The sequence below is a fragment of the Limulus polyphemus genome, unplaced genomic scaffold, assembly GCF_000517525.1.
Source record: "Limulus polyphemus unplaced genomic scaffold, Limulus_polyphemus-2.1.2 Scaffold1848, whole genome shotgun sequence".
In the NCBI taxonomy this organism is placed as follows: domain Eukaryota; kingdom Metazoa; phylum Arthropoda; class Merostomata; order Xiphosura; family Limulidae; genus Limulus; species Limulus polyphemus.
Window position 1 is genome coordinate 46825 of NW_013667458.1, and position 26818 is coordinate 73642.

General features: G+C 29.2%; 2 protein-coding genes across 7 annotated transcripts in view; both read left to right on the plus strand.

Annotated features, from left to right (window-relative positions):
* LOC111087182 (mite allergen Der p 7-like) overlaps positions 1-1777 on the plus strand; it is a 6924-nt gene extending 5147 nt beyond the window's left edge. Inside the window, exons 2-3 of the mRNA XM_022392968.1 lie at positions 531-612; positions 972-1777. Of these exons, the coding sequence (XP_022248676.1) occupies positions 552-612; positions 972-1555 (645 nt within the window). The 5' untranslated portion in view covers positions 531-551 and the 3' untranslated portion in view covers positions 1556-1777. The remainder of the gene's footprint in view (positions 1-530; positions 613-971) is intronic.
* A 2546-nt stretch (positions 1778-4323) lies between these two features.
* The window catches only part of LOC106465146 (AP-1 complex subunit gamma-1-like), a 63224-nt gene continuing 40729 nt past the window's right edge, over positions 4324-26818 (plus strand). For 5 of the 6 annotated variants that reach the window (XM_022392970.1, XM_022392969.1, XM_022392971.1 and 2 more), the window contains exons 1-8: positions 4324-4385; positions 7858-7924; positions 17018-17231; positions 17725-17849; positions 19621-19762; positions 21767-21863; positions 25514-25590; positions 26394-26489. In XM_022392970.1, coding sequence (XP_022248678.1) covers positions 4337-4385; positions 7858-7924; positions 17018-17231; positions 17725-17849; positions 19621-19762; positions 21767-21863; positions 25514-25590; positions 26394-26489 — 867 coding nt within the window. In that variant the 5' untranslated portion in view covers positions 4324-4336. The remainder of the gene's footprint in view (positions 4386-7857; positions 7925-17017; positions 17232-17724; positions 17850-19620; positions 19763-21766; positions 21864-25513; positions 25591-26393; positions 26490-26818) is intronic. The other variant, XM_022392972.1, reaches the window with a different exon arrangement.

The window sequence follows — 26818 nt, forward strand, 5'->3', positions numbered from 1 at the left end:
AAGGACTTGTGTCGCTAAAGTTTCGTCGGAACGAAGTTACGGAAAATCAATTAACAAACGGAGACGTAACAGTATCTTTTTTTTTTTACATATTGCACGAAGCTTCTCGATTCTTAACTTTCATGAATTTTCTAGATCTTAATGTCATCGTAATGACGAGCTCTCTCTAGCAAGCATAAAAATTGACCTGTTGACAATATACTTTACAAAAGTAGTTTGAAGTTAATTAACCTATAATTATCCTTATTTTCAGCCTAGTTGTTGATATTAATATGTTATGAAAGCTGTTAAAATACTGTTGTACTACAATTTCTTTCAAATATATTTTAACGTTAACATCACTGTTTTGATTTTATTCCTACACTTCTGTAAGTCAACAAAGGTTTGAAAAAAATTTCGTGGAATTAAAATATTAATATATTATGGAAAAAGCAAAAAAATAAAATTACATACTTCCAAATATATTTTATATACTTTATAATGTTCCATGTTTCCGAAATAACTTCTGAAAATATTTTTCTTTATTTCAGATAATCTTTTGACAACAGAAGATGAGGACAGCTTTAGTTCTAGCTTTGACCGCAGTTGTCGCTGTATCAGTGTGTCATAATGGTTAGCATCGGAATGAGCCTTTGTAATGCAATGTAACATCTAAAATATAATGATGTAATATTTAGTGTTTATCATACAAACTATAGAAAATTATGAAGCAAACTACCATACATCATGCTAGTTGTGTGTGTTCATGTATATATATATGACGTAACTTTTATCTATGTAGTTAATGCTATCTGAAATTTACATGATGCAATCTTTGGTTTACACTGTGCTATTTAGTCTGTATGCTGAATTATGCTAACGTTTTAGTCTACATTCATGAAAGCTCAGTATTTTTATTATATTCTAGGTAAAATCGCGAATTACAAAAAAATATAAAACTTTATTATATACTATATTATTTTTCCTCCTAGAAATGGTTTTAACCGACGGAAACATGAATCGTTATATCGATGAAGTTATTTCAAATTTTCGAAACAACAAAGAATACGTTTCCGCGATTGACCCGTTTAGTATCCCCGTAGCATTAGACGAGTCAGATCTTAGAGTGACAAACATAGTAGTGAGAGGCCTATCAAACTTGAAGAGATCTGGTGATGTCAGCATAAATCATAACGACGCAACCGCAGTAACTGAGTTGGATGGAAGAATATCAGTCACGAGTATCACACTTTCTGGAAATTACTGGGCTAGAATGTGGATATTCCAAATCAGTGGAGAGATATATGGACATGTCAGTGAAGTAGCTGTGAAACTGATCCTGAACGCCGATACAAACACAGGACAAGTTAGTCTCAAAGATATTCAAGTTGTTACGTTTTCGGGACTTCAAATTACAAAAGTCACAGGCCTAACATTCCTTTTCAACTGGATCTTGAAAATTATAGTGAACAACGTAGCACAAAGTATGAAAAATAAAATTATTAATATCGTTCAAGATAAACTGAAATATTATCTTACAGATATCTTGAAAAATGTCAAGTTTCCAGTAATATGAAATTGATGGAGTTCCTTGCAGTACGCTATTTCTATACATGAATACTTGATATCAAATTTACACAATGCGTTATGATTTTCAATGTGTAAGGTTTCCTAAAATAAGACGTAAGGATGCTTTACTTTATAGCTTTTTTTCATGATTAATCTTTAATTTTTTGATGAACGTAATCGACATGTTAAATTTCCAATTGGTATATGGGATTCAAAGAAAATAAAGCATATATCATGCAGATACATGTTGCCCATTATTAATGTGTATGTATATAGTATTTTCAGCTAAAACCGATTTTTCGGCAAATATAACATAGGTAAACTCGCAAATAACAGCAGATTCAATCAGGAAATAAGAGAAGTATTTTGTGTTTAATAACTTGACTGAGTTTAAATGTGAAATATCAATAATGGACAATGTAAATAAACGAACAAATTCTTTATTTTAACAAGCAAACAGAAAGCACAGCTTTCTCTCTCTCTCTCGGGTTAGACTTCTATCGAACTAAAAATGATGATCTTAAAGTACATCTTTACTCGACAATCTCCTAGTAGAACTGGTTAAAGAAAGTGCCCCTGAATTCAACAAGTAAACTCGCTTTCTTTGTCCCGTCCACATCATTACCTCGTGAATTTTGTTTTCTTATAGTATTGGTCGACCGTGCGGTTTAACAAACGTTAAATCGGCCATCAACGAATACTAGTATCAATCCTTTGAACCAGGATGTCATATATTTTTAAAAAATTAGTATCACAACTTACTGCTAAATCTTCACCTTGCCTTTTCTTTCCAGTATCATGACGAAAGAAAAGTTGATTTTATCACACTAAATATTATTGTTTAATAACATAAAGGGGCTAAGTGGTTAGCGTGTCAGGCTGTAGATCCAAAGGCTGATGGTTTGCGTCCTATTACCGAAAATAAAAATAGCACTCCGTACTTTGGGGCCACGAGTGAGTTATCAGAATGTCAGTAAAATCATACTATTCGATTAAGAGAAGCCCAAGAGTTGGCGGTATGTGATATTGATCAGCTGTCTTTCTTCTAGTCAATCAGCTCAAAATTAGAGACAGTTAACACAGACAGTTCGGTGTAAATGTGCGCAAATATCCGAAACGAACAATCTATCCAAACTTCATGTGCCCCGAATGTATGTACATGTTCAGATTTTATTTCCTAAACTTTCCGACGAATAGTCGTGAACATTTCATACTCTGCAAGAAATATGCACCTCACTTCAGCTTGCCATGACACCTTAACTATAAGGTGTATTGGATAGTGCTATCACATACGTATAACGTGAAGTGATACTCAATACGCCTTACAGTTTAGGAGCTTTAGCGCTATAAACCATGATACTTTCTTTGTAATTACTCTATATTTACTACAGCAAAATTAAAATAAAACGAATGAATATAATGTATATTTTTAACTTAAAAAGGGGTATGTTGTTATTTTTACTCAGAATTACACAGTGGGCTATCTATGATTTGTCTATCGCAGGGAATCAAGCCCCGAATTTTAGCCTTGCATATTTGGAAACTTTTGCTGACCTTTGCGCTTAACAAGCAAACTACAAGTGTTAACATGAAGTTAATATTTTTATAAAAATGTTTTCACTCACCTTTCAAAAAATACATTAGAAACTATATTTTAAAATGTATTTATTAATAAGATATTTGTTTTGTATGAAACGAATAAGAATGCATTATATAATTAGCAGCGCAGACTCCTATAAGCTGTAAAATTTGCTCATACGATTTAAAAGACATGAAAACAGAATAATACAGTCTAAAGGCAATAGATGGGGCCACTAAAGAGGCAAAGTATACTCGTGGAGTCATATAATTAATTAAGAAGTACAGTTACTTGAACTTAATATTAGAGTAATAAAAACATAACAGATGATTCCCAATTCCACACTCTTATACGACCTTCTCACGTACTTTGAACATATCAAAGGGACAAATACCCATGGAAGTTGTTTCGGGATTGCTGTTATCAAATTTGTTTTGCCATCTCTATGAAAATAGCCATTGATGACAAAGCTGGAAGCTTCTAAACTTATCACGTATATGAGCCTTCGTCAGCCTCAAATTCTTTTTTTATCCGAAAATATTTCCAGTTTCACCACAATGCTAGTTTGGTCAGACTAGCAGATGCAATTCACGGCGAGAGGTAATCAAGGGAGTATCTGCAATAATGTATTTCTTTTAATAATTACAAATATAAATTTCTCTAACTTGTTCTTCCCAACACTCCCCCCCCCCCTTACAACGCTAGAATCCGGGTTTTGATACCCGTGGTGGGCAGAGCACAGATAGCCCATTGTGTAGCTTTGTGCTTAATTACAAACAAACATAACACTCTCACTTAACTTCACAAGTTCAGAGAAGGCTTTTTATTTTCTTTACCTGATCAATAGATTATATGTTACATGACTAACAACACACACTCACATATATATTTTCATAATCATAGATTAACTTAATATCCATACATCACCGCTAGGAGAACCTCGTGTCGGTTTCTTGATGTAAATTTGATGCATTTAATATACACTAGGAGCCAGTTGAGTTTAAGGTAAATAAAAATATAGTTGAGTTAAACGATAGAAAGAAAATAACATAAGCAATAATAATAATAACATAACTAAAATAAAATATAAATTGCTACTTCACAAACAATCCAAAACATATTTGTATATTATTATTGAGCAAATATTTGAAGTTACATCACACTTAATAATGCTTTGGCGACATCTAGTGGGCGTGATTTACTTAATTTATGATTCACGAGATGGCAGAATGGAGACAAAAAATAACTTATTATCTAAGTAAGTAAAAAAACTTTTGAACATTATATTCCAAAATTATGAAATGTTACTCTGTGTTACATGTATGTTTGTGTGAAAAAGTATTTGAAATTATCTTAGAGAAAGGCAAAGGACCTTTTTAGAGGTGTGTATTTATATAGATGAGTACAGTAGGCCTAGTACTTGCACTAGTAAGGCTTCGCTGTCGTCATAATTTAACCAGTGTATACTGACTGACCTTAGCTAGCCTATGGGCTTGGCAAAGTGATTTGGGACGTGGAGATTTACAGATTATAGATTATGAAGATAATTTTTCAGAAACACGATGCCCAACCTTATATTTTACGAATGTATTTAAGTTGCCTAGATTTGTAAGTTGTATAGTGTGTGGATTTTTTTCTGTAATTTTAAGAGAAATGTTGATGCAACATGGAACTCATTTGTTATAAGTAACGTTATTTGGATTACATAACTCATCGTTTTGTTTTCTTCTGTTTATCGCTACTTTATTTAAAGTAGTTGGACAAATTAATAATGTTTTCAAAGTTTTAAATTGCAATTACAAAGTTCTGACTCATTAACTGCCACTTTCAATTAGATGGGAAGGAAGGACAGGAAAAGTATATACATATAATGTAGACAACAAACAAACAACTTTTAATATAACATTTTAAAATATATATTAAAATAACACTTCATTATAAAATAAAATATTGAATTTATGAGATAAAAGCTAATGTTAAGTTGTTATTTTCAAGCATATAGTTTGAAAGGATTGAAATATGGTTTCAAACCAATAATTCATTAAGAGTCTGCTCTAAATTTACCACTTCTTACTTGGAATATTATGTTAAGTTGACCTTATAGCAGAAAGGATACTGACTTACTGGAAAGGGTTCAGAGGAGGAGGATTAGACTGATATTTGGGTGGAAGAATTATTTTGTAAGGATAGGTTAACATAGCTTGTTTTATCTTGAGAAAAAATGGGTGAGAGGTGTGATCAATAGGTTTAAAGTCTCTGCTGTGTTCTAAAAATGATAGGATGGGAAGATATAAAAACTGGATGATTGACTTATGGAAGGAGTTGATGTCAGTAGTAGTAGAGGTCAGTTCTTTATTGGAATAGGAGGATTTATGATTTCCTTAAAAGTACAGGGTGGGTTTAGATTCTTACTTTTTGAAGAGTGAGTGTATAAAGACAGTCTGAAGGACCAAATTATCCCTTGTCTATATATTATGTTAACACATTTTCTTAACATTTTACATGATTGCAAAAAGTGCCTCAGTGAATAGCAGAAAAATAAATGTTTTTGGTTGTATTTCTTTATACTTTCTTTAGAGGTTGCTTCATCTGAAATGTCAAGCAATTGTAATCAAACTGCTATTATGTTTATAAGTGCAATAATATTTTACATCAGACAAGTAACTGTAATCAAACTTCTATTATAATTATGAATGTAATAATGTAATATTTTATAATCATGTGGAAGCAAAACACTTGAAATATTTTTTCCATTTGTTTTTCTGTGAAAAATTATCAGTTAAATATTATAATGTACACATCCATTTACGTTAAATGTTATTGCATTATAGTGAATGGGGTTGAGGGAAGATCCGAAAAATTACAAGCCTATTGTTACTAATCACTGTTTCTGCTGGCAGTTGCCATTTGTGCAGATTGTGCAAGAAATAATTTTTCTTTGGTAAAAACAATTATTTTGACTAAAATTTTTATCTCAAGTTTTTTAAAGGTAGTCTGAACATTTCCTACTTGGTGAAATGGAGATGACCATGTGTCAGCCATTATTTTTGTGTTTGAAATATGCATTAGTCCTCCATTGGTTTCATGTAAATCAAATAAATCAATGATCAAATAAAAAAGTATAATTTAATATGAGTGATAAGGATAATAATTTTTTAAATTTAAAATCCATAATGATTGCAATCATAGTAGAAATAATTATTGTAGCTGGTTAGCAAACCTATTTGTTATTATTTGAATATGATAAACTTAATAGTATTCAATTAATAAGGATTTGAGTCATCAGAATGTTTTGCTTTCACCTACTTACTAAATCTAACTAAGTTTATCCTTGAAGTTTTCAAACAGATGCAGGTTAACTTTCAGACACTTTCACAAATGAAAAGAAGATCTAAAGAAACTATGAAAATATTCCCAACTTTATGGCCTGTTCTCAAGTCTCCAAAACCTCCCATTAAATGTCTCCTGTCAGTGTTACGGGAGTTCTGACTAACAAATTTCCCACAAAACCATGAACTACTGCTCAAACCACTATATTTATTCTACTGTGAGAAAAATTTAATTTTTGCTGTAATCATTTATATTTAATATTTCGTTTTAGCTGTTTCCAAAGCTTTGCTTCACTAGTAATTGATCAAACCACTTGATGTGATATCATAAAAGGGTGGCACTCAAGATATGTACAAAACCTTGGCAAAAAAAGAGTAAAATTCTTGAAAATCAAGGAAGTGATAATATACTCAAGGGATGGTAATTTCTTAGAATTTTTATGTTGAATCTTTGAGACAGGCAGAAAACTTCTGAAAGTTCCATAGTAATGAAAAATTTGAACATTTTTCTTTGTGAATTACACTTAATAGATGTTACAAAATGATAAAATATTTTTGATTAAAATTTTTTTGAAAACAGTTAGAATTATTATATTTTTATTTGAAATTTGTTATGCAGGTATTTATTGACTAGATAGGGTCAAAGTTAAAAATGGAATCTGAAAGTATTTTGTTGGCATTGTAGCTCAAACCTTAGGGGGCTTAAATTGATTTTAAATAATTTTTGCAATAATTAGTTTTCTTGTTGATTTATCTTTGTGAACACTGGTTGCAAACATGAAATTGATGTTATATTGTAAAAGTTGTGATTCAAAACAATAGAAGCAGAAGGAAATCCTACTAGTATGATTTATTTTTTAGTATGATATTGAAATCTATTGTCAAAAGGTCATATAGAAAAGCATTTATAGAAGGTTTCCATTAAACAAGTTAGAATGCATTGTAGCTGCTGTATTACCAGATAATAGTATCAGTATTAGTTGATATGGAAAATTAGTGTTAGATTAATCTATAATTCATGAAATACCTTAATTTTACTGAAATATACACTTTTTATTAGTTGGTAGATTTAAAATGTAGAATAAAGACTAGTTACCTTCAGTATGATTAGAGGTAGTATAAGGGTGGAATTTGTAGGTGTGATAGGTGCCATGATTGGGTTATGATTTAGAACTTTTGGCTTGATTTTGACTTTCAAGAGGCTTTTAAAGATACAATACACTACATTTAACCCATTTACTGTAGCAGACTTGAATCTTAATTGCACCCACTGTGTGGTACAGTTTAAAAAAAGTGATCTTCATTACTTCATACCATATGAGAGAATATGTTTATGTGATTCTAAAAATATTCATAAACACCATAGCAACCCTGTACTTGACCTTCTGCAATGCTTTCCAGGTCTTGAGTACTGGATCATCTTGTTGCCAGACGTACGACCAACTCAGTCTCCATACACAATAGATATGTACACTTCATTGTTTTTTTGCCTCATCATTTATCACTTGTATGTTTATTGTATAAAGATACCCTTATTTTTATACAATGAAATCCATAATTTCACATTTCATTGGCATGAAATCTGATATTTACATATTTATCTGAAACTGATGTATATTCTCTAATCTCACACACATTACGCAGTTGATATACACAGCTTTTTTTTGCTTACATAAATTTATGCATTTGTAAGAATCTATTACATTTATTCATTCATTTTCATAATTTCACAATATTCTTGTAAGAACTAAGATGTTTATATGCATTTATGTGCTTTACGTACAATATATTGAGTATGCTAACTCTTCTTATGTAATAGGTGAACACATATTATTCTTATTTTCAAGGAAATGTTCAGGGATTGAAAGATGTTGTTATAATTATTCATTTATATCCAAAATTTGCACCTGTAAGAAATTAGATACTTTTTCATTTTACCTTATGTATCTGGTAATCATAATCTTGTTTATGTAATATACATTAAACACAAATGTTGTAAATGGGCAAGTCCTGACACTAAACTACCTTGAATTAATTGAAAAATAATGAGAAACCATAATGACAATATTTCAGTTACGTGAATAGATGAAATAATTTTGATTAGTTGATTATCTTCATGACATTAATCAACTAAATTGTAATTTTGATTATTATACCTAACTCTAATTTGTCATAGGTAATCAAATTAATGAAACACACAACTCGGTTTCTGATAAGAATATAATAATTGAAATTTAACTTCTTTTATATTAGTTGGATCTTGCTTTTTTTTAACAAATTAGATAAAATCAAGAATTTTATGTTTATAGACCTTTATTATACAGCAGGGATAGCATTAATAAAATAAGGTTACAATCACTCAAGGGAAAGCTATTGGGAAGATTACACTCCCTCATATAAAGTTGCATTTTCTGATGAATTTTTTTTATTATTTAATCCTTGCAAAATGTTAACTTTCATTGGTCATGACTAAAGGAATATGGATGGACCATGCATTCCCGATCGGGAAAGCCAACTAAAAAGATAAAATTTCTCAAGCAAAGTTAAATTCATCGGGAATTAATATTTTGATCTCTATACTGTTCTGGTTCAAAAAATATATCATTAAACGGGAAATTTTGAATGTTGACATAACTACCTTGTTCTTATCAACTTTATGGTTAGATGATGGCAAAATATTTTGATAACTAAGATCATTATGTTATTGGTATGATTTTTAAATAAATGTATTTAAACAACATATACAAATGAGCTAATAATTTATTGAAAAGAAGCTATATTTGTTAGATGTAGATCATCTTGACTGAGAGTGTTCTAAGCAAAAATATTGTTACCATACAATTTGGTCAAATCTCAACACTGTGAGAAGGAAAATAAATTAGGAGATATCAGTATAACCCCTTTGGTCGAGATAAGCTTAAAATTTTTGTTTGAAAATTTTTGTTCATGTCATGCTGTAAATGAAGTCCTATTACACTTTGGCTATGAAATGACTGTTTAACTCTTTCATGTTGTAATACTCTTTGATATTATGAACACTGAAATACCTAAGCCAAAGTACTGATTAACATTGATGCTTGTACACAAAACACGAGGGAATAGCAGAAGGAAGTGAATACTTTATTTAATCCTCAAGGACAAAGATGTTTTCACTTTTATGTAGATAAATATACTTTAGTTGTATTAAAATTAATCTCATCTTTTTGCCTGTCTGTTCAAGATGTTTTCTATCTTAATAGACAACTATCTGTCCAAAAGATGGATGGATGGGTCACTGGCTAAAAGTTTAATGCTGGATTTACAAGGGTGCACTTGAGCAAAAATGTTAAGACTAAAGAGAATTTAGTTAGCATTCTGGTACCAGTCTCTAATAGATTTGAACTTTTGACTTTGTGTAATTAAGAATGAGGTGATGAAGAGGTTTATAACAAATGTGATGAGGAGTCTCTCATTAAGAATACTGATAAAGTTATTTCTAGTGGAGAGCATAGAAAGACTAGGACTACAATATGGTTGGCAGGTGCTCAAGTACAGGATATTATAGAGTATGTTGATAGGTTAGTTGCTGATACCAGGGAAAATTCACCTCTAGTAATTTATATATAGGAGCAAATGTTGGAATTTGTGAATCAGAAGAGCTGCTCAAGAAATATAAAGAACTTCAGAGGTTTTAGGGATAGAAATAGACATGGCCTCTTCTGGAGTGTTATCTCTTGAACAGGAATGAGTTAGAAGGATCCCAAGTTGAAATGAAAAATTATTAGGATTAATTACAACAAGAGTTGGATTGTTTGAACTTGTGGGATAGATTTTAAGGTAAGGGTCGATTATGTGTTAGAGATAGGTTCCACTTAAGTATGTTAGGTATTAGAACATTTGGGAAAGGTCTAAAGAAAGGTTTGGGAAAGGTCTTAAAATATAATGAATTGTGTTACAAATGAAAGTGAACTTGGATTCACCAAAGGAAAATTTTGCCTAACTAATGGGAAAGACAAGATATGCTCCAATTAAGACAGTTGTATTTTTCTAACTGAAGATTGACTAATAGAAGGAGTTGCCATTGGTAGTAGAGGAGGCCAACTTTTTAGAGGAGAATTGATAATTTCCTGAGAAGTAAAGGATGGGTTCAAATTTTTTATTTTCCCAAGGATGGATATTCAAGGACAGCTTTGAAGGACAGTATGGTCCCTTGTTACTCATATGTTTTAAGCATTTCTAAATACCAAACTAATTTATTGAAGTTTCTTAGTTGGCCTTAGATGAGTTTCTGGTTATTGTTTTGGTTTTTAGGAAGTTTTGATGAGGTATCACACAGTACATTAGTTAATAAATTCTTAAAGAATTAGTTAAAAAATTAAATGCATAGCAAATTAACAAGATAGCCAAAAGACAATAGTAGTAATTAATGTGTTTTTTAGTTGAAAGAATGGGACTAGTTTGTTCCTTTTATTGGGAGGAGTGTTCTGTTATAGAACCTTGGTTATTTGTAATCCATGTTAGCAATTTAGATAGCTTCTTGGAAGATAATGTTCCTGAATTTGCTAATGTTGCTATGATGATAGAAAAGTTAATGCTCTGAAAACCTTTGTGAGTGAACCAGAAATTTTAAATTAGTTTGATTTTTGAGAAGTGTAAAGTGATGCACTTAGGATATAGAAATTTGAAAATAATTTTTGTATAGTTAAGAAAAATGATCAGTTATGGTTTTTGGGAAAGTTTATAGCATTGATCAAAATGTTTAGCTGTGACAGAAAAAAATTAATTTAAGTCTTGAAATTTATTTATAGAAACTTTTAATTCATGAGTAACATTTTTGAAACCTCATAAAAACTAGGAAACCTTGTTTGTTGCATCATGTATAGTTTTGATACCTTTAAAAGGGTAAAATTGAGATTTGCAATAAAGTTTGGAGATGACTAGTGGATAACAAAGAAAACTTTATTACAAGTTCAACATGGTAACAAGTGTTAAATGTTTCAACAAGGTTTTGTTTCATCAGGTACAAGTAGTTACCTATATACAGGAGTATATATATATAAATATGACATGAAACAAAGAAGTCATATGACTGAAGATTGCTTCATGGTTCAGTGAGAGTATCTTGGCATCTTGGGCTGTTTTCTTCAGTTAAGATGTCTTCTCTGATTTTAGGTGTGTTGATATTTGGTGCTTTGTTGTTGAGCAGCCTCCTATATAATATAGGCACATACTTTTTGCATATGTTAAATGAAACCATTTGATTAGTATTTAAAAAACACAAGTCAGTTTGCATCGCTTATAATTTTGATATGGTAAAAAAAAGTTATTTTTATTGTAAACTAGTGATCATAAACACAATGAAACTGTGTAGTTTCAAATGAAAAGAATAAAACTGATAGTTTAATAAAATAGAAGCTTCATTGGAAAGTTTCATAAGAATGTAGCAAGACATAAAAATAAGCAGTTGAAATCTACAACAAAGGTAAGTATTTTTAATTGTCTTTTTATGTTTTAAAACAATTTTTCCATTAATCTTCAATGTTGGTATTATACACTCTTTACCTCTGATAACAGACATATCTGAGTATATTATGCCATATTGTCAATTTTCATATAAAATGTATTTTTAGTTTTAAAAATTATTTAATTCAATATTTGTTTAGATGCAACTAAGTATTTTTAAGTCTTAAATTTTGATGTCAAAGAACAATTAACGTAGCAGTTTGTGCTCATTTTCATACATACACTGGTATCTATCTGATGACCCAGAGAATCTTGTTACATAATGAGCATTTTACTCCTCAACATATTGCAATATTGAAAACTTTCTTGTTGTACATGTTTATTAGTCATCCTGACATTTTGGTACTGCTTTGTTGTATTTACCAGGTGCTTGCTTTTCTCTTGTTTCTGTAGTAGCGTTCTATTAAGGATCACTTGAGTTAATTTCAGTTTATGTTGATTCATAAAATTAGACAATTAGTTTTCAGTTCTCCAGTAACCCTGAACTACAGATAATTACCAGTTGGTAATTGAATTACTCATTTGTGAATTTTTCTTTTTCCCCCACTAGAAATTTAAATTTTAGTGAAGAAAAGAATTTATGAATTATTTAGAGGCAAAAGTATTTTTTACTCTTGCTGCATGTTTTATGTAAAAAAAAAAGTATTGTGTATGGGGATACACATCTTATCTGGAGCATTATGTATATTTTGTAATAGAACAAGATGTTTAGAAGCTGCCCCATCTGTGGCCCTTGAATTTGAGACTCTTGCATCATACTAGCCAAGATCTATGCTATACTAATTGAGAAAAGTTACTACCATATAATAACTGTCACAGCATTCATTTTAACATTACTAATGGATAACAAGGAACCATTTGGTTCTTCAAGAAAAAGTAAAAACTTAAACCTCTTTATTTTTTGAGGAATTATGAATTTCCCTTTTAAATTCTTGTAAAATGCCAGCTTTCACTACTGCCGATGGCAACTTGTTCTGTAAGCCAATCATCTAGTTACAAAAGTAAAATGTCCTAACTGGAGCCTAGCGTGTCTTTTCCAAATCTGAAACTTGTTTCTTGTTGTCCTTTTGTATTCAGAATATTGCTCAAAGAAATCAGACTCCTTTATCCTATTGATCACCAAGATAGTTTTATTAAGTTAAATAAGATCATTCCTACCCTTCTTTTCTCAAGAGAAAATAATAGATCTTAATCTATCCTCATAAGTTAATCCTTCCATTCCTGCAATTATCTTAATAGCCCTCTGCCAGTTATTTGATCTTGCCAACTTAGCTGTCATGGCTCAAATCTTCGATTAAAAAATAAAATAAAGCACAAAGATAAAGAACTCCATGGAATGAGGATTTTCTGAAGTGATAATTATTCAACTCTGAAATTATGAATTTAACTATATACTGTTCACAACCTATGTGATCCATTTGTTTTTTTTTTGCTTGTTACCAAAAGAAAAATGTGGGTGGAATTGGTAATTTTCTGTGTAAAATATATAGGAAATGTCAATTGTAATTAGTGGGATTAATTGCAATATTGTAATTTTTTAAATATATATTTTTGTATGATTCATGTGTTATTAAGGCTCCTGTAACCAATTAAGAATAAGGAACCACACTGAGCTGAAATGAATATCTGAATATTCAAATACAAATACCTTTAACTAATATTTGAACAGAAACGTTTTTAGCAACATTTAAAAAAGTGTCATATAGTATGAAGAAATACATTTCAAGTGAGAATTCTATTTTCTATGAAATTATCTCTGGTTTTGAGGCTTCTACTCAAAATCTTGCATAGGGGGCACAGAATATCCCCATTTACATGATTCCTCTGTAGGAATTTAGTTTGGATGTTCACTGATTTCCAAGCTATGTTCCCAGTGTTACCACTGAATATGCCATCTTTTAACTTACATTATAGTAGGAGATATCACTGCTAAAATGTTTTGCTTTGTGATTGTGAGATAGAATGTTATTAATTTATCTGTTGTATAATGTTTCTCAGAATTTTTAATAAACTAAAGAAATTAAAAGTCCTAGAGTCGGGGAGTTTCATCAGTGTTTTGTGTCTGTGACCTACTTACTATATAAATTTCAGATATATATATATAACTTGTATATAAAACCTAAAACTTTATTTGATTTTTTTTAAACAACTAAACACTCAGCTCATTACTTAGGGTGTTATCAACAATCATACCAACTCATTGAAATAGAGGAACAACAAATATCCCAAAAAAATCATGTTCTCCCAATTAGAAGAATATACATTTATCTTTTTCCATTACTAAGCCAATTTTGTATCCACTTTAATTTTTCAATGAAATAAATAAGTATGCAACATAATGTTTTGCAAGCCACATTATTAAAGGCTTTCTGAAAGTTGAGATACACAACATCCATAGGATGCCCTCATACAAAAATAAAAAGTGGAAGCCCTTTCAGAAAACTTCAAGTTAGTAAGGTAAGCAAACCCATATCTAAAACCACCCTGAAACTTGTTAATTAAATGCAAGCTTTTTAAATGCATTTCTGAAGAACTTCTGACTGTAGGTTTTTATGTAAAAAAGGCCTATAATTGTTTGGATTCTCTCTTTTTTTTTCACTGTTTTATTATAGGATAATATTGTTTGAAAATACCAGTGGCTTACCAATATTTCTAAAGTTGTATTTTAGAGGAATCATATTGGTAGTTTTTCATTTATTAGAAATTTTCTCAAGAGAAAAGTAACAAATAAATTTGCTCTCTAGAGTTTTTCATATCTTCAACAGTAATAGAATTTAAGGGAAAATCCCCTTCCTAAACTCAAAGAAACAGATTAGCTTTGGAATGTCTTTTTCTTGCATGTCAATAAAAATATAAATAAAATATTGTGTAGTACTTCACTAATTCTGTTCATTTTCTTCTCATTATAACAGGGATTACCTTATAATTTCTTCAAAGTATATTATCCTTGATTTAATTTTTGCATTTAACATAAGAAGAAAATATTTTCTGGTCAAATTTGTTGTTTTTAATTAAGAAACATGTAATAGTTCTTTTTAATATTAATGATAGCTTTCTGGGTTTCTTAGTTATTTTGATTAACTTCATAAATTTTTTAGTTAGTAAATTTCACATAAATGCAAATCAAGCATTTTTAATACAATAACATTTTTAATTTGTTCATTTAGGAAGAAGCTTGTTTCAAGTGCAAAATTTTTGAAAGAATTATGGATATTCTTTTTCAGCTAGTTTGAATTGACAAAAATATCCAAAGGTTCATTGATGTCTTTTTCTATTCAGAATAATCAGCCAATCTTACTCTCAAAATAGTTGAGAAATGTGTGTTTTTGCAACATCTTAACATTAGATTTACTGATGTGGTCCATGTGGATACTGTAAGCTTTTTAAGTGCAATTTTTTAAACTATTTATGCAACAGATTGCTTGTCAATCTACTAGTTAATGCTGATTTTCCTTATACATTCCACATTGAGAATGAGTATTATAACAGACAAAGATTTAAAATTAATCATTATGTTACAGTAAGTAGGCTCCACTGGTTGTGAATGGTATAAAAACAAGTTAGTAATATAAGGTTTAAGGAACAGTGGAATTAAAAAAAATTCCATCTAGTTTTAATAATGTGTTTTGTATAATACGTTGAACTTAGTCCCACTTCAGTAATCATTCAGCTTAATAATATCACTGCAAAAACAACGTTATTTTAAAATGCTAACATGCTCTGATTCTTTTATAAAACTTGAACATAAGTTTCATTATTAATCAAACAAATTTAAATTTATCTTGATTATTATTATATTTGTATTTCAGTAACTGTGCTGTATTCTATTATTTTCACATTTGAAGATATCATCTCAGTCATGGCTTTTAAGTTCAAATGTTAAATCACACAAAAAAATGTAGAAAATAATTTCATATGGTTCTTGCTGTGAAAAAATATCAGCGTACTCCATATGAATAAGTTAAAGAAATTGGTTAGCCGTTAATGAGATGCATTTGCACGTAAAAGTAACATGGAAGGTGTCAAGTTTAAGTTTGATGTTAGCTTGAAGTATGTATTGTATTTTAATAATATAAGGTGGTAATTAAAAAACATTATAGTGTAACGCATATAGCAAGTTGGCATTTCCTTAATATGGTAGACTGTATCATGTGTCATTAAAGTATAGTGTTTATTGTATTCTACTTTGTGAGGTTTTAAGATAAATGTACTTTCTCAACTTTAGGTTAACAGGGAGATATGAATGTATGTAACATCTGTTTTTCTACTACAGTCATAGTCACTCTGAGAAATAATTTAAATTGAAATATGTACATTACTCAAAGAATAAATAACTTCTTCTGTTTCTCATTGATATAGGTTTCATAGGAAACCTGGCTTGTTGGCTGAACTAACTCGTGTGCATACTCTTACTATTGTGTAACAATTCATCTTTTCAGTCTCTTTGATAAAGTATTTTTAACAGTAATAAAGTTGTATTTAACTGTCCCACTGCAATGATCACAGTGTTTCCACCTTTTGTTCTGAGTCATATGCATATACTGCTACTGTGGTATATCACAATTTATTTTTCCAAACTTTGGTAAAATGTATACATGTGAGTTTTATACCATTGTTAAAATGTCTTAGTTTGCAAGTCTCAGTAATGAAGTCTTTTTATTTTTATTTTATTATGTATTGAAAAATAAACCTGAAGATGGTGGAACTTTTTCCACCAAAACATGTAGAGTTTTTAATTGTATATTTTAATTTTTACTTATACAATAGATTATTATGTATTTTTAAACATTGAATGTTCTTACTTATTTTATGAAATAACCATGCACTGGAAGAGCTGTTTATCTATGAAAATAGCAGTGAAAGAGTCAAATTCATTATTTTTGAAACTGATTACCTATTTTTTTCACAAACTAAGAGGGATTTACCTTTTATTTTGAGTTATATGCATTTGCTTACTGTATTATTTTACAGCTTGTTTTCCAAACTGTAAAATATATGTGTATTAGAAGGTGAAAATACATTTAGATTTAAGATTTAATGATTGTAAATATTTTTACAGACTAACAGGGGGTTTACCTTCTTCCATTCGTTTGAGGGATCTTATAAGACAAATACGAGCATGTAAGACAGCAGCTGATGAAAGAGCAGTAGTACAGAAAGAATGTGCTTATATTCGTTCAACATTTCGAGAGGAGGACAACACATGGAGATGTCGCAATGTTGCCAAGCTACTGTACATTCACATGTTGGGTTATCCTGCTCATTTTGGCCAGGTTTGTTTTAAAATGTTAAGGAAAGGAACTTTCAAATGTCATAAGATTAAGCATAGCTTTATTTTTGTTTTGTTTTTTTTTGCGATGTGACAAAATATCATTTAACATTCTAGGAAAATTTTAAACTAATATTGAACCTCATTACAAATTTTTTCTTATGTTAGTTGTGGAGAACATTTGTAAGATAGCCCATTGTGTATAGCTTTGTGCTTAACAACAAAACAAACAAAAGTAATTTCTGCATAATTGTATTTCGTTTATGAAATACAAAGTATCAGTTTGAAGCCTCACTTTTCTTTTCCATAAATTGTAGCTGTAAATGTTATATATAATAATTTTGGCTATCAGATAGACTTTCCATGCAACATAAGTTATTACTTAATTTAATGTAATGCATAGACAGTTCATTAACATATTATATACTCAGTTTCTGAGAAATGTAACTTAATTTATAATGAAAATCTTCTTTATGCCTTTTGCATTTTTTTTCCAGCTTGAATGCTTGAAGTTAATAGCATCACCAAGATTCATAGACAAAAGAGTGGGATATTTAGGGGCAACACTTCTCTTAGATGAACGGCAAGATGTGCATTTGTTAATTACTAATTCCCTAAAAAAGTAAGTTTAGTTTTAATTTACTCTTTTTAAAGTAACAATAAATATACAATATGATTTGTTTAAATGTTTTGTTTTCAAGTTGGAATTATTACTTAAGTTGCATTGATGTTGTAATTTTCTTGTTATGTTATTTACTGTTATGTTAAACTTATATTAAAGTTTTTCTTCATTACCCATTCAAGCCGTTTCTAACTATTATTAGTCTCAAAGTGGGTTCCTCGTCATCGAATACTATAACTCAGAATATGCTAAGTGTATCTTCACAGAATTTGGCAAGCTTTCAGTAAACATTACAAGCTTGTTGGATACAAAAAATTAGACTTTTTTAATATGGTGTTTTTACTAAAGATTTTCTGTGAACTTAAAAAAACATTTACTGAGTTAGTATAAATGAAAGGTGATTTTTTATGCTAATAATAATTCTTTTTTTATTCATATAGTTTCCTAATTCATTTGCATATCCTTTAAAATCTCCTAGATTAATATTGAAAGGTTTTTTGGGGTTAAACCTTACACTTTATATCTTATTTTCTCTACCATAACACTTAACCATTGAAAAATTATCAGTGTATAATGAAATGAAAAATGAAATTTATTTTTCTAGAATGACAGCAGATTATAACAGACAATTACATTTATTTCTACTAATAGACTTAACTATCTTACATTTTCATATATGCTTGCTTTTAATTTTATTCTTTAGACACTATCTAAGTTCATGACAGGCAATTAACCACAGCATAAGAACTTAGTGTAAACAACCAATCAGGTTACAATAACATGATGCAGTTAGCTCAAGCTGATGTTTTTATTTAATTTTTTTCATCCACTTTTTATATTTTAGTTACTTTTGGTAAAAAATTTATAACAAGTAAAAGGTATACATAAAAAACAAGAAAGTTTGGAATTACATTAGGGATGAAACTTATTTCAGTAATTTGTACACAATAAATACTTCCTTAGCATTAGCTTTTCATACCATATTGGTTGTCCACAAAATTATGTGTTAATTTCAAATATGCTTTTTAGAGTACAAAAAAATCTATTAGTTGCTTGGAGCATAAAAACATGATCATAAACAATGAAACTGGGGTTCAGTATTTATCTATGGGCAACAAATTGAAATAATTGTATAAAGAAACTTGTAAAGAAAAAACTGCTCTTTTTAATGGTTATAAATAAATTGGATACTCAGAAGATCATGTAAAGATAGAAAGAAAATTTAAGATGAGCAATTTGGAACACAAATGTGTCACGTACCACAGAGAAGTGAAGACTAAGAATTTATTTAGATATTTTCTTTTGAAAGCAAGAAATTAGAACATGTATAATATAAAAATCTGAATTATAAACTATGATTTGATACCAAGCTTATTGACATACATTGATAAACAGTTTTAATGAAATTTTGAATGTAATATTCACTCTGACCCTTCAGTATGCATAATGATAAGTATTTAATTACATATGCTTGTGCAGTTATCTTTTAAGTAATAAGTTTTCTGTAACTGAAAAATTAAATTTTTATTTCAAAAATGATTTTCAATACTTTGTTTTTATATAAAAATTTCTAGGCCTAGAAAAGAGACCTGAAATTTTTTTATGCTTTTTCTCAGTATGACTGGCAATTATTGATTTAATTCCTAGTAATGTATTATTAAGCAACAATGGTAGACTAAACTTTTTTCATTTTGATGTAATTAGTCATGATAGTATCTGGATATTGTATATAATTTAAAATCTCTTTTTTGTTTGTTGTTGTTTTCTGCAGTGATCTAACAAGCCAAACCCAGTTTGTAGCTGGACTTGCACTGAGTGCCTTGGGATCAATCTGTTCTCCAGAGATGAGCAGAGATCTGGCAGGAGAAGTAGAGAAACTTGTAAAATCTTCAAATGTGTACCTGAAGAAAAAGGTGCAGTTACTAACTTTAAAAAAAACTGTGTAATTAGCAAAAAGAAAGTGAGAAGTATAGGTGGATTATATCTTCATTTTAAGAAGAAAAAAAATTCATAGACTTCTTACACTGTAAAGTTTGTACAACTTTTATAGGAATTTAATTGATGATCTTCATGAGCAAAGTAATCATATGATCTTGTAATTAGACTTGATCTTCTCAATACCTGTGGTACCTGATTATTTGAGTAGAAATGTATTGTAAATAACCTAAGTCAAGTTGTGAGCTTTGAGTATTCAAGTTTAGACTGACAAAGAAAACATTTCTTAGCTAATAACTGTTCTTTTTACCATGTAACATAGGTATAAGTTTTAATATAAACTTAAAAACAGGGTAAGTAGTAAATAATGACTCGTAGCTCTTTCCATGAGGGTACCCATTTCTGCATGTCATAACCTTTTTACAGTTACATTCAAAATTTAATTAAACTACTTTATTATAAATGTATACAAATAAACTTTGCATCAAAATGTAGTTAATAAACCAAATGTTAATGTCAATCTCCCCAGGTATGAAAATTGTGACATTTGCTCTCTAGGTCTCTCCTCTTCTCTAATTTATTTACCACCTCTCCAGAAAGTATGGAATTTAATGTAAATTAATCATTTTAATATAGTTATTATTCAGACAAAGCATAAGTTTTATAGCTGTCAATCTTATTTGTTTATGGAGCCATAAACTAGAAAATCACCCCCACTTGCTGAGTCCACTTGTCACATCCTTTTTTTTTCACGATTTGCCAATAGTTCTCTCTGATATTTAATACTATTTATAACCAATAGAAAGCCATTATGACATTATATTACATTGTTTTCTGTACAGAAAATTGTGTATTTGCTTCCACTTTGAAACTTTATTCCCATGGAAAACACATTGACGAGATTTGCTTTTTGCATGTTATTATTTTGTGTTCTTAGGTGCCTTATGTAATTAAATAAAAAAAAATATTTAGTTTAGTATTACCATTAATATTAAAAAGTAGACTTAAGTTTCACAGACAGTCGACAGCAAAAATAAAGAAGATACACATAAGTACTGTGTATCTTGTTTTTCATGTATATTCTTTGTTTATTGTTATAAAAGTAATTAAGTTAGATAAGGTAAGATTAAAAAAAAAATATTTACAGGGTATACTGTGAGCAGCCGGTATGTTACATAAGTTGATTTGGTAATATGAGCTGTACATTTGCCAAGTGATTTAAAACTTGTGTGGCTGGATTATTAGTTAGACATAGTTCAAAAAGTCAATAAAACAATAAGATTAAGTATAAATATTCACTGTTATGAGCTTTAAGCTATTTAGGATAAACAATTGTGGTAGTTTCCTGTTACAATTTGCAGTCTTTCGAGAAAGAACAAAGTGTAATTTAGATTTGTTTCCTAATTTTTGTAGGGATTGTGAGGTTGGTCAAATTGGCCAACCACGTATAGCGTTAGAGTAGAGAAAATAACAGATAAAAAAATAGTTTTTGTGGAGAAAAACCATTTGAGATTTATTTAGGAGGTTTTAGAGGTTACACAATTGAAATTTGACAATTTTAAGATGAAGAAAAATATTTTTAATCTTAACATAAAGATCATGTTGCACTTGGACCAATCAACACTCTAACTCCATATGTTCACAGACAAATGTTTAGTAAAAATACTTAATTAAAAATTCTGATTTTTTGTCAACAAAAGAATTGTAACATTACTGATAGTCTTCACAATTTTGTGAAGATATGCACACATTATCAAAAGTTATAGTATGACTTATCTCATGGTTACTTTGTTTTTTACAAATTAGGTTCTTTCAAAGTGATCTCATCTTACCCTACATTTTTTTGGTACAATTCTAGAATAAGCGTAAATGTTTTACGTTAATTATTAAAGATTATAATGAATTTATAGTGTTGAATTTAATTTTTTCTTATCATTGATTATTTTATAACATAGTATAAAATTTAAATTTTTATTCCTTAGGCTGCTTTATGTGCATTTCGCATTATCAAGAGAGTACCAGAAATTTTGGAAATGTTTATACCTGCAGCAAGATCTCTGTTAACTGAGAAGAACCATGGTAAATATTAATTTTTCAAAGTAGATCTCTATTAACTGAAAAACAGAACATGATAAATATTCATTTTTAAATCTTTGTCTGTATTAACAGATATCAAGATTAAAAATAAATACTTAAGATTTTGCTCAGTTAACAAATATCAGGACTTATATACAAAAATTTGTGGTTTTTTTTTTCAGTTAACTGAGAAAAACCATAATAAGTATACATTTTGAGGTATAAATCTAACTGAATATTTACATCATTAACGTATAACATCATGTAGTCAATTGCAGTTTCACCTGTTGCTATGTTCTCTACTCAGTTCTTCATTCCAACTTTTAATATAGGATAGTATATATTTTTGTTCTATTAGAAATGTGTGAGTGGGTTGTGGACCTCCTCCCCCACACAAACATTCCTCCACTACCTATGTAAATAATATTTTAAGGAAAGTTAATGTAAAGTAGAACGAAAGTTAACTGAAGAGCATTAAGAAAATACATTCATGAACAATATAGAATTAGTTATCATAAAGATTTAGGTGTATAACAACTAATGTAACATTGGCTATAATAATAGATAAAAGCAAATAAAAAATATTATTACAATTGCATCTAACTATAACTCTACTTTTGAGAAAAATTAAGTAAAGAAAGAGAGAGAATTTTGGCCTCAAATTACCATAAACTTGTTTTTATAAGTAGCTAAGAAATTCCAAAAGTAAGTGATTAAGAAAATTTGGTTTATTTTTTGGTTGAATTCTTGCTATCTCTTTGTTGATACTTTGATGAAGAGCATTTATATTATCAGAAATGTTGTTGAAGCCTGACTTTGTTAAGTTGTTGGGTGCTTACAATTTAGTTAAATTTTGCTAGTATTTTGTATTGGGTTCTTATAGGGGATATAACTGAAACATTTCTATATTTTCTTAAGGATTGAACTTGGTGTAAATTTTAAGTTGATTGGCAGGTAGAGGGAAATTGTTGTACAGATATCTTAGACCAAAACATATAAACTTAAACGTATTGACTAAAATTGTTTTTAGTTTTATTGGTACAGTATATATATATATATATTAAAAGTATATTGAAATATGAAGTAATTTTTTTCTACTTTTAGTCTAGCTCTTAAACCTGTAGCCAACATTAGTTAAAAATAGAGCCAGCCATGCTTACTTGGTATTATAAAAACGTTGACAGTTTTGTGTACCTGATTATGCTATTAACATGTATTAGTCTGGGATCTGTCCAGCAGATAGTTTTGGCTTGCAGAATCAACAAATACCATTGTTGTATTTTTCTAACTTGACATTTACAGTGTTTTTTTACATGTGCCTGAAAAGCTGTGAAGTTCTGGAAAACTGCTTTAAAAAATACCAGTACTGAAATACCATGGAAAATTGCCATTTTACTATAGAGTCATGGAATTTTATTTTTAATTGAGTACTTTTAAAAAAAAAATTACTTGTTGCATTTCCCATTTTTAAGCCCCTGCCCCCATGAAATATGTCAGATGTAACTTAACTCAATTTATATATTATATTTCACTGTTTGTACTTTTAGATTGGTTTTTCTCCTTGTCATTCATGTGTATTCTTGTTTGAGTTCTATGCTTTCCAGAGCTGGTCAGTAAGATTGTGGTTACTGTATGTTTAGTTCTTTAATACTGTCATCAAAACACTTTAAATTCAGACCAGTACCATTTTATTTATCGATAGTCAAAGGTTGTGCTTATGCAGAATTTTGTTATATACAGAAGAAATTTTAATAAAGCACAAAAAAATAACTGAACTGCATTTTTGAAATGCAGATATAGCAAGATCTACTGGTTCAAAAAGTTACAAGCTTTTTTTACTTAATGTAAAAGATGTTTCTAACATCCTCTTAAAAGTAAAGAGCCATAAGATCAAAACCCATTGCTAAACATGCTCACTCTTTCAGCCATGGCATGTCTAAATGTGATGATCAATCCCACTATTAGTTGGACAGCAGTTCAAAATTATGGATGGTGGCAGATAGCCATATGTGTAGCAAAACTACACATAAACTTTTTTTTTTTTATTCACTTGCTAAAAGTTTTGTAAAATGAAGTTATAATTATCAAAAGTTTTATGTAACAAAATAAGTTGGCATTATTCTACATTTTATATTATTTGACTTTACATTTAGGCTAGTTATAGAACATCCAAAGTAATAGGTTTTAACTTTGGCTTGTTATGTGTTTGTATAATAAATAGAAGGAACTTTGATCAGTTAACTTCCTTGGTTCAATGTAAATATAAATTTATAGGCTGAAGTACCACATTAAAATATAAGGTGTTATTAACCTTTCAAACTTTAATAAAACCTTATATTTTAATGTGGTAGTTCAGACTGTAAGTTTCTTTTTATGTTAATATATCCACATTGAAATAACATTAAAACAAGATTCCCTAGGACTGTTACAAAGCATTAAAGAAACTATGTAGCTTATAGATACAACACTGGCTCCAAATTTTTCCAAATATCCTTATGAACATATAAAACAATACTGGATTGTCTGGAATACTAAAAAAAAAATATCTGTAGTTCACGTGATTTTTACCACAGATTTTAGGCTTATTAGAATAACACTATAACATGCCTGAGAAAACATACACAGTATTTTTGCAAAAGGTGACTGATAAGTGAATAAATCTTTCATTTTATTTAAATGTTCAACAATGCATAAGTTTTTTTTAATCTATAAACTTTAGAGATATTGAAAAACCACTTAAGCTTGGCATTGTTGTAGAAATGATAAAAGTTTTCAGAATAATTGAAACCTGCATAACATTAAGAGATAAATGTCATAAAATCAAATCACTGTAAAAACACAACATTGATTTATCCATTACAGAGTCTTTACTAGATTTGTGCTGCTTTTTTTAAGAGGTATTATATTATCAAATTAAGTTTTAACAAAGAACAGTTGCCTGAAACATTGCTGGGTAAAATATATTTGGTTCTCTTTCAACACTGTGTTTTTACAGTGATTTTATTAGCTTTAGAAAACACTGTTCATGTTCTTTGTGTTCAGTTGTTAGACAGCAAGTGCTATAAGCAACATATTATATTTTCAAAAATTTGAATTTTCAACTGTAACACATACTTTTTCACATATTGTATCCAATTATTTATCTTCCAATGTAATGGTTTAAACACCAAAAGCTGATATCGATAAATTAAGAGGAATGTAAAAGAAAAACAAATATCTGCAGTTTTGTGATTGATTGTTATAAAGAATTATAGGCCTGTTGGTTTTAAACACTTGTGAATTGTAGCATGATGTTATTTTTTGGTCCTAGAAATTATAATGTGTGTGTTCATGAAAAGTGCTTGAAAATCTTTGATTGCACTTTGAAAAATGGACTTAAACCCTGTATTTAGCTCTCTGTCTAATCAAAAGTTATTATTGTGGTATTTTTAACTTGATATTTCTTTATATATTTACTTATATTACAGTATTTTTTTCTCTATTGTTTTTAGTATATTTGACCACCTAATTCAATAATTTAACTCAGAGAGTATTTTGTTTTCATAAACTTATGTTAAGAAAAGGTATTTTGTGTTAAAGATAGGTTTAAAAACAAGATAAATCTATTTTCACCATTTCTTGGCTATTAGTAATGATATGTTATTTTTTATAAGGTGTACTTGTTGCTGGAGTAATCCTAGTCACCGAATTATGTTCCATGTGTTCAGACACACTACTATATTTCAAAAAGGTACATACTTTGTTTAAGAATCAATTTTAGAGTAAAGTTACAGTGATTCATTAAAACTATTATCTCTGATGCCTAAACTGTTAAAAAGAATATCTGTTATTATCGTGTTACTATTTTTTCTGGCTAGTATTTGTAAGTTACCAGAGAAAAGTGATTTGGATGAAACTAGTTATCACAGCAAACCTGTAATATATACTAATATACCATAAAAAAGATTAAATAACTTAATGTATAGTAAATTTGTTTATTAGAATATTAGACTCCACATGTTTTGGTGCTCTTACAGTACCATCATCAGGAGTTATAAGATCACCGAAACATTTTAATGTTTTAACAAAAAAAGAATTATTATGCATTAAGTTTTCTAATTTTTTTCATATCAGATTATATAAGAGTCATTTTATCTAACTTAATATACAGTTTTGTATTGAACTAAAAACCTCTAAATTTCAGAAATGCTTTTTACCTAAGTATCAAATTAAATGTTCTTTGAGCTGGCCACATATGGAGGACTTGTGTGTGTGTCTATCTTAATTATAGTCTGTAATTTTGTACACTTTTATTTAATAGCCAATTTCAAAAATTAAGTAGATGAACTAGTTACTAAATATGTTTTTTTAGTGTTAAAAGTATTAATTTTTAAGCTATGCTTCTGTGTAGAACTCATAGATTTAAACTTACACTTTGAAAACTGTATGATAAGATTTATATATGTCATTGATATCTGCCCTTCAGAAAGACTAGCATCAGCTAAACTTTGTGTAATATACATAAAACATTTCTTTCTGTATTTTCCTGTTTAGCTTGTACCAAACTTAGTACGGATCCTGAAAAATCTTGTGATGGCAGGCTACTCACCTGATCATGATGTGAATGGTATCAATGATCCTTTTCTTCAGGTAATGTATCAATTAGACATTACTTCTGAGAAGAAAGTGTATATTGGAAAACTGAAGTAAACACAATGATGATGATGTATCAATCCTTTTGCCATGGGCAGATCAAAGTGCATGCCACAAATGTTTTGAGAGTTACATTCAAAATTTAATTAAACTCTGTTATTATCATTGTATATGAATAAATTTGCATCAAAATGTAGTTAATAAACCAAATTTTAATATTATATAAGTTACAAGTTCTTAATTTTACAATGAAATATTTAAAAGATTCTCAATCTCTCCTAGTACGAGAATTGTGACATTTGCTCTTTAATTCCCTCTTTAATTTA